Here is a 9,135-nt window from a genome sequence, read left to right on the forward strand (position 1 = left end):
CCCCAGCCCTGCCCCGGCAGCCTTGGCTGATGTCCCGGTGCTCCCCAACCTTCCAAGGCAGCTGCCGCGTTTCCCAAGAGGGCCGTGCCGGGCCCTGCACTGTGCGGTGCTCCTTAGAGGCTGGGGGGGGGGGGCCTGCCAGCCCCGCCCGGGGGCCAAGCACGCCCCAGGACAGGGCCAGGGCCTGCACCCCGCTCCCCACAGAGGCATCAGGGCTGGGCCTAGACCCCCACAGCAGGGCTGTGGCTGCCCGGGTCAGACCCAGGCCCAGGCCCTGCTGGGCCAAGAAGTCCCCCAGGGGCAGGCTCTTCCCCAGGCCAAGATCCCCGCGGGGCCAGTTCCCTGCCAGGCCACGACCCCCCAGGGCAGCCCCAAGGCCAGGCTTCCCCCGGTCCAAGCCCCCCAGGGCCAGGCCCCCCCCGCCCCAGGCCAAGACTCCCTGAGGTTCAGCCCCGCCCCCGCCGCTCTTCCCTCGCCGTTGCGGGCGGGGCCGCCAGGGGGCGCTGCCGGCGGCGGGCGCGCGTGGCGGCTTGTTGTCCGGCGCGGGCTGCCGTAGCGCCCGTCCGCGCTGCGCCTCCGCCGCTGTGGGAGGCCGCGCCGCGCCGAGCGGGGCCGGGCCGGGCCGGAGGGGCGGCGGGACGCGGGGCAGGCGGTGGAGGGGTTGGTTCCCGGTGGGGTCGGAGCCATGAGCGATATTCGGCACTCGCTGCTGCGGCGGGACGCGCTGAGCGCCGCCAAGGAGGTGCTGTACCACCTGGACATCTACTTCAGCAGCCAGCTGCAGAGCGCGCCGCTGCCCCTCGTCGACAAGGGCCCCGCCGAGCTCCTGGAGGAGTTCCTCTTCCAGGTCCCCAAGGAGCGCGGCGCTCCGCCCAAGGTGGGCCCCGACCGCCGGGCGGTTGGGCGGCGAAGCCCTGAGAGACCGGACAGGGTCCCCGGGAGGGCTGCGGGAGGCCGCGGCCCCGGGGAAGCAGGGTAGGCCCTGGGGGCTGACGACCTGAGGCCAGGCAGCACCCTGAGAGGTCGGACGTAGCCCCAGGGAGGGGCCATGGCAGCCGAGGCCCCAGGAGCTCAGGACAGGAGCCCTGGGGGGCTGCTGCTGGAGGCCGAGGCCTTAGAAGGACGGGACGAGGTCCCTGGGGGCTGCAGCTGGAGGCCAAGGCCCCAAGAGGACAGGATGGGGTTCTTGGGGTGCTGGTGACTGAGGGTTTTTTTGGCGGTGAGTGGTCTGGCTGGCAAGGCTCCGATGGACTGGCCAGGACTCTGGGAGACCAGACAGGGCCCCGGGGAGGTGGGGGGGCGGGGCCGAGGCTCCTGGAGGCTGCCCACAGCATCACAGTACTGTAGCTGGGCTGTACCAAGGTTTTTAGATGGTGGACATGGACTGGAGCTGAGGTGATGACCTCCCAGAGAGCAACGACCAGAAACCACAGCTGCTGGTGAATGTCAGGGTGCATGGGCCTGGGGCCTGGTGGGCTGCTGGGCTCAGCTGTGACACCCCTGAGCTGCCCAGCGGTTCCCTTAGTGCTGTTATTTGGGGAGGGAGGAAATATTTTTCACCCCAGTATCGCTACCGGTTCCATCTCTCAATTGGTGGGCAGTGCTTGCTGGTACTTGCTGGTACAGCAAGCACCAGTCTTGGATATCCAGGTATTCAAATACCAATAGGGCTTTTCTGTGTAAGTAGGTAAATGCAGGGTGGTTCAGGAAGCTTGATTACATGCACTGTGCACAAAGATTGAGTTTCTAACACCTGAGAGGCTCTGGGCCTTTACTGTCCCTGTCTTTCAATAAAGCAGCTCTTGATTCTTTAAGATCCCCAGTATATTTTGCAGCTTTGCTTTGTTTTCTTTCAGAGATTGAATTCACTTCAGGAACTTCAGCTCCTTGAGATCATGTGCAATTATTTCCAGGAGCAGACCAAGGATTCAGTCCGGCAGATCATTTTCTCATCTCTCTTCAGCCCTCAAGGAAACAAAGCAGATGACAGCAGGATGGCTTTGCTAGGAAAGCTGGTTTCCATGGCAGTGGCTGTGTGCAGGGTTCCTGTTCTGGAGTGTGCTGCCTTCTGGCTGCAGGTACAGCTTCTGTGCAGGCAGGGAAGTCTCAGGGAAGGAGCAAGGGAATGTGCTGTGATGGGTGCGGGTTGAACTGAGGCAGTGTCACCTTGCTGTCGGTGACAGCTGGTTGCCATCAGCTGTACCTCCATGGGAGTTTAAGCTGATGTAAGAGCTGTTTGCTGCAGATGCGTTGAACCCCAGGTCTGTACTAGTGTCCATTCCTTTGCTCCAGCATAAAGGTAGAGCTTTTGACAATCCATTTATGTGCTGCACTGGCAGAAGAAAATTTGGGTTTATTTACTGTCAATGAAAATTTTATTGATTCCCCCCATGTGGAAACAACAGCCCACAGCATGTTGAAAGGTATCAGTGGAAGGTTTGACCAACACAGGGAACAAAACCAGGAAAGTTCATCGTTACATTGCCTAAAGAAGCAGACTCTGGAGTTTGAGAAATAAGCTGTGCCTGATGTGCAAGTTTGGGCATGGCAGAAGACGCAAACCTCTGTCTTGAGATTTGGGCGTGAAATACCTGTGTCTGTCTTCCGTGAATGCAGTTATGTTGGGGATCTCCTATGTCTCCTCCTTTCTCCCTGAGATTCCCCGCTGTAGATGTTGGGAAGCACGTCTTTGTTCCCACTGCCTTTGCAGGATGTGCTTTACAGAAGGGGAAGAGCAGAAAAAATGTGCTGAGAGGGAAGGGTGGTAGGAGGCAGACCAGTACAGTTTCTGTGGTGTCCCTCTTTTCCCATCTGGTGAGCCTTGGGAGGGGAGGAGGCGGTGTAATCTGGTTAGCAGAAGGTGGTGTAGTTTTTTGCAGATTGCAGCTCCTAAGTGACGTGAGGATTGCACAGAATTTTTTCCACATTAAAAACACCAAGCATAACTGACAGGTTATTTGAACTAGTTGTTCTGGTACTGACCTAGTTGAACTACAGAATTATGTTGCTGAAGTAGTAAAAAAAAAAGCTAAGTCAAAATATTGGCGTAAAAGGTTTTAATTTTAAATTACAGATATTGTAAACGTGAAATATCACCATCTATTTTAATATTGTGAAGTAGTAATTTTATTTCTGTCTGAGTGGATCTTTGATACGCAGAGAGCGAGCGACAGAAAGTGCAGTTTAATTTTGGGAAAGTGGAAACATAAATGTTGAAACAGCGAAGCGGCTGGGTGAGGTGGGCAGGCAGAGCATTCGGGCAACGTGAACTGTAAAGTCAGCTCTGTAGAACCTTCTGTGATTTGGTTTAATCTGCTTTTCCTTGTGTGCTGTCCCGCACCCTGCAGCGAACCCCTGCTGTGTACTGCGTGAGGCTAGCCCGAGCCTTGGTCGATGACTACTGCAACTTGGTGCCAGGGTCCATCCAGACACTGAAGCAGATATTCAGTGCCAGTCCTCGCTTCTGCTGCCAGTTCATTACATCCGTCACAGCGCTCTACGACCTCTCTTCAGGTAGGTGTTTCCAAGCTGTGCCTTTCGAAGTAAGAGATGCAGAATAATGCAACACAAATTAACTGTTGCAAGTGAATTAACTGGTGATGCTTGTTACCGTGTAATTATTGCCAGAAGCAGCTCAAGGGTGTGGCTGTTGCATCACCTGTCACTGGGGTGAGAATAAAAACAACCACTCAGTGGCTGAAGGGGGACTCTCTGCTGGAGAAGCAGCCAGGTAATGCCTGACACAAAGGGCAATGTCCTCCACAGAGGACAAAAGACATGGGGATCTTGTTGATTGGGCAGCCCCAGGAGTGAAAGCTGATCTGCCTGGGCTGGGCAGTTGGAACTCCCTGTTGTGTGTCACCTACCCAGCGGATAGATTCAGGGCTGCCTGTCGGTCGCATTCCTTCCAAAAAGGGGAGAAACACAAATTCTGAATGTTTGCAAGCTGGAGCAAGTTTTCTGTGGAGCAGTGACGAGAAATGCAATCAACAGTGTGCCTCTGTTACCTCTTTAACTGCATGTGTGACCAGCTAGTGATATGACCTGTCTCCTGTTGTTGTTGCTCAGACACTAGAAACGTATAGGTGTCTAAAATAAGGTTGATGTACCTTTACTCAGCAAGAGGGATGCAGAGTTCATGGTAGACTAGGGAACAACTATACACTAAACACCAACATCACACATAATTCAAAAAAGTAAATACTCTTTGCTATCGATAAAGGAAATGTTTTGCCTGGTCTTCTCCAGATAAGCAGTTGGCATAAGTGAGAGAAGTGCAGGCTTAGACTTTTTTTTTTAAAAAAAGTATTTGGTAGAGCTTGTAGCATATTCTTCCTGAGTACTTTATATCTGGTTTGTGGAACCCCTTGGAATTTCATCCAAATGAGTAAAAGAAATGTCAGAAATGAAATAATGAGTTATAGGAAGTAATTTTTTAAAATTCCTTAGTTTATTTGAGATGTTACTGGTGACACAAGAAAAGGAAGCTCGCTCCAAAATGCGACCTGTAACTGGGCAGTCTCCACCGTGTCCTCAGGACAGGAGTTGATCACAGAAACAGTGATATCCGTGATACTTGGAGGTCTCGGAAAAGCTAAAAACTACAAAATACCAACTCTGTATCCAGTGCACAGTAGTAATTCTGTAGTCTAGGTGATTTGTCTATAAGTCATTTCAGGCACAAAAGACCTGATTAAATGGTTCTGTGCTGAGCTCTTTGTCAACACTGTACACAACTCACGACAGTGCGTTGCTCAATCCAGTAGCCCACCCTAGTGACGGGATGATGCATGATCACTGTGAAGTCAGTGTTCCTCTCGTCTGTAGTCAAGCTGCGGTTCATGGCCACCTTTCACTTCTTGAGCTTTACATAATCTTTACAATCCTTTACCTGTCATGTGATCGTGTTGTTGCATTAAGTTTTTCCACAAGACATGCTTGTTTAGCTAAGTCTTAAAGGAAATGACTTGAATGATTGGGGTGAAGAGAAAAAAGTGCCAACAAGTTTTTCCTATTCCCTTGCCTGTTGTACTTGCTGTGGCAAGGGGTAGATGGAGACTGAGTTTAGAGAAAAAGCGAGCACATGATGGGTGGGAGAGAAGAAAATGACAAAAGAAGCTTTGCTGGGAAAGGGGATAAGTGTTGGCATTTGGTGGTGTTCTCAGAGTAGGTGGAGAAGGTGAAGTTGACAGGAACATGATTGTGTCTTCCCTGGGACAAACGAGCACCTACCTTTCATGTCTTGAAAAAATCAGCAGAGTTGGGGAGGTTCTGAAATTGTAATTGTGACAGTGCAGGAAATGGGGGTGTGTGTGAGAGATTAATTAAAGACTGCTGTCCTATGCTCCAGTGCAAGGCTCAGCTTCCTCAACGATATCTTTCCTATCTTCAGATGACCTCATCCCTCCTTCAGATCTGCTCGAGTTGATTGTTTCCTGGATCTTTGAAGACCCTCGCTTGATCCTCATTACCTTTCTAAACACTCCTATTGCAGCCAACCTGCCAATAGGGTTTTTAGAGCTCACCCCACTGACTGGACTGATCCGTTGGTGCGTGAAGGCCCCCTTGGCTTATAAAAGGAAGAAGAAAGCCTCTCTCTCAAATGGACATCCCCCCAGCAAAATTGCCAAGGACTCGACTTCAGAAGACAGAGATTGCCACCAGCTGTATTCAAAACTGCATCTAAGTGTCCTGCAGGTTCTTATGATGCTTCAGGGGCATTTAACAGAGAAGAACCTTTATGGGCGTCTGGGGCTAGTACCCTTTGACCACATAGTTCCACTCGTTGAGGAAATTAACAGACTATCTGACGAACTCAATCCTCTCAATGCATCCAAAGAGATCGAACTGGCTCTAGACAGACTGGCACAGGCTTTGCAAGTGGCCATGGCATCAGGAGCACTCCTGTGCACTAGAGGTAAGTTGTCAGTGGGGCTGACAGAGACTCTGGCATGGGATTCTTTTCCTCCAGTGTGTGGATGTTGTAGTACGGAGTTTTGGGATGGGGAGAGTAAAGATCAACATGTTCACAGCAGCAGTAGTAGTTTGCCACTCTTAGGGAGTGATAGTGCAGGAAATAGTTCAGGAAGAGTAACTGGATGGGAGTAAGAAAGGAGAGATCATTGATGCAGGTGACTGGTGTGTTGCTTTGCGGAGCTGGAGAATTGATCTTCTACCTTGCAGTGTGCACAAGGGAATTATATTTGGGTGTCGGGCATGGGGACAAATTTGACCCCCCCAGAATTGCTTGTAGCTATTTATTTAAAAAGCACTGTTTAATTGTGTTTCAGTGTGACTTCTCTGAGTTTGCCTGCTGGAGGAGAGACTATGAAGTAGACAAAGCATGGGGTGGGTCTGCTAGACAACAAATTTGAAAAGCCAACAAAAACTGTTCATCTGGAACTTCTGGGCCTTCAGCTTTCCTGTAATGAGACCCCATTACAGTGTGTACGATTTCAGTTAAACTTAGGAAAGAAGCTGGCTAATGCAGCTTTTGTCTGTCTTTGCTGTTGCCAAAAGCAGTTCTTTCCAAAAGACCTGCAGAGATGAAAAAGGGGAGTGCCTTAACACAGCACGGTGTCAGCCAGACATACTGTTTTGTTGATACGTTCTCTTGAAAACAGGTGATTCTTGAAGTGACCAGAAGGCTCAAAGCTCCCCAAAGCCCAGGCAGTTAGTTCAGACCCCGGCTGTGGAGAGCAGCCTCTGCCTGAGAAGGAGCCTGAGGCTTTTGTCCTGGCTGAACCAGTGCTGCTGGTCAAATGTCGATGTTATTCTTTCTAATATTTCATAAAATAGCTCTGGGTGTAATACGAACAGGCAGAAAAGTGGAGTTTTTTGAGTTGATGGCTTATTTTGGCTGTGTGTTTTTTCCTAGCTGTTCACCTGGTACATTCTGAGCACTTGGTTTTCTGTAGAAGTGGAAAGTAATTCAGTATCGGTAGCGTTTTGGGGGCGCGTTTATCTACAAAGGCAGGAGTTTGTTCTCAAGCTATTCCTGAAAGGACTCTGGCAACAGGGTATGTTGTTAAATACCTTGGTTCTGGCTATTCTGCTTTGGACAGGCAAAACCAAACTGTTCACCAGTATCTGAAAATCAGTTGAAAGAAGTACTCCTTGCATGGAACCAAGGAAGAGATGGGAGCGGCTCATGAAGGAGTCAGGCATACAGATATTACCAAGAAATGTTCTGGAAAAGACATTAAGTGGTTAAAAAGGTGCAATTTTTAGTTAATAGACCCCAGCAGAGTAAACAGCCTCAACCCTTTCTTTACAGTAGCACTGTTTAAAAAAAACCCAACACCCAAAACAGTGCAAAACAGGTATTGGGTAAGCTTTGACCTGATGCCTTTCTTACCATAAATGCCATATTCAGTGGGCAGAGTCATACCTTGTGTTTCCTATGTCCTAGTTACTTCTTGATAATATTGATACTGCAAATTCTATACTAAGGCTTGGTCTGCCTTGAAATGAAGATGCATTTCCCGTATGGCAGCGTAGGTTAAATGTCTAACGTACAATAAAGTGTCTGGTGTGGAAAGCAGAGGTCATGTATGACTGGTGAAATGGAGAAACAGTTTCTCTCCTATGGAAGTTTTTGGCCTGAGAGTGGGATTCTGGTTCTGTTGATGACTGGGGCTTTTTCAGTAATCTGACCTTCCTAGAAAGGAGAGTGGAGAGGAAAATCGCTCTGATTTGTGCTTTACCCTTATTGTTATGTCTTTTGTCCTCTTTCAGATGACTTGAGAACTCTGTGCTCCAGGCTACCGCATAACAAGTAAGAGACCTTTCTACAGTGTTGTTGGTTTTGGTGCATATTCCAAGACACGCACTTGAGGGCTGCTGAGACAAAATCCCCTCTAAAAATGTGTGTTTACTTTCTGGAAGTTGGCCTTTATTCGCACGTAGTTTAGCATGAGGGTAGAGGTGATAGACAGTGCTGGCTACTTCTTCCCTTGCGAGCTGGACTCTGGACTGAAGGAGACCTCAGTGACTCCAACCATATAGATGATCTTGCCCACCCTGTGTTAGAACAAATGCACAGAAAGGGGAGAATGAAATTACAGTGAGGAACCTACCACAGAGTTGTCCTATCCTCAATTTCCTGCTTGCTTTGCCTGACTCTAAGGTGAACTGCACTTTGCTGCTTGCCTCTTTGCAAAGAGCAACCAAGTTTTTTGGGTTTTTTTTTGGGAGGGAGGGAGGTCTTCTGCAAGCTGTAAAGAGCATAACTGAATCGCTGTCCGCTTGCCTCTCAGCAGCGCTGTCTGTTGGTTATGAATTGTCGAGAGCCATGATAAAAGCCTTCTCTAAATAACCCTCATGCCTGTCATTTCTCTCTGCAGCCTGCTCCAGCTGGTGATTTCAGGTCCAGTACAGCAACCGACCCACGGCGCTCTGCCACCAGGATTTTATCCTCATATCCATACTCCTCCTCTCGGCTACCCTGCGCATGCTGCGCACCCGGCGCTACCGGCTCACCCGGCACTCCCGGCTCACCCTGTACAAACGTTTATACCAGGAATGACATTCCCCTACCGACCTATTCGCTAAAATGCTAAGACTGTAGAGTGTACCCAGTTTCCCTTAGTTTGAGGAAGCCTTGCAGCTGAAATCAAATGTCTCGGGAACCATATTTTCCTCTTTGGTATAAAGCTGAGCAGTGCCTGCGTGACGGATCAGCCCTTCGGCACTAGAGAAGACGCAGGCGGGTAGGCTGCGGTCGATTTGGGATGCAGATACTAAGGCAGATCATAGGGACAAAAGGACAGGGTGGGAAATGGCAGCAGAAACTCCAAACCTCTGCAGTGTGGGGAAATTTTTTTTGACCCATGTTGTTTCATATAATCAGCAAGGGTATGATATTTCTCTATCATGTGTTTTTTCAGTAGCCCCAATCTGTTTATGGCACGGTGAGCCCAGCTGGTCGTGCTGTAGGAGGGCCAGGAGAAAAGGCGTGAGATTTTTGAAGCTAGTCCACTCCAGCCTGCTCGTTTCTTTGTAAATGTTTGTATCTATAACTACAGAGTATTGTGTACACTGTATATTTTTGGAACACAGCTGTTTGTTTCAGAAGCACAAGGTAGAGTAAAGCAGCACTTCCTATTAAAGGAAACAATTTAAGAAGCGTAAAAT

At 49.7% G+C, this 9,135-nt stretch overlaps 1 protein-coding gene across 2 annotated transcripts; it reads left to right on the forward strand.

Moving 5' to 3' along the window:
* Positions 1-685: 685 nt before the first annotated feature.
* Positions 686-8,553, forward strand: INTS15 (integrator complex subunit 15; the record flags this gene model as incomplete). Of its 2 annotated transcripts, XM_082006483.1 has the most annotated exons (7): positions 686-877; positions 1,914-2,078; positions 3,348-3,513; positions 5,393-5,466; positions 5,698-5,917; positions 7,738-7,777; positions 8,346-8,553. In XM_082006483.1, 7 exons carry the CDS (start codon positions 686-688, stop codon positions 8,551-8,553), a joined length of 1,065 nt encoding a protein of 354 aa, XP_081862609.1. The 2 variants fall into 2 exon arrangements, with proteins under 2 accessions (XP_081862609.1, XP_081862608.1); XM_082006482.1 differs by having other exon boundaries at positions 1,857-2,078; positions 5,393-5,917.
* Between the last annotated feature and the right edge of the window lie 582 nt (positions 8,554-9,135).

This window comes from Phaethon aethereus (genome assembly GCF_964289735.1).
Source record: "Phaethon aethereus genome assembly, chromosome: 15".
NCBI lineage: Eukaryota > Metazoa > Chordata > Aves > Phaethontiformes > Phaethontidae > Phaethon > Phaethon aethereus.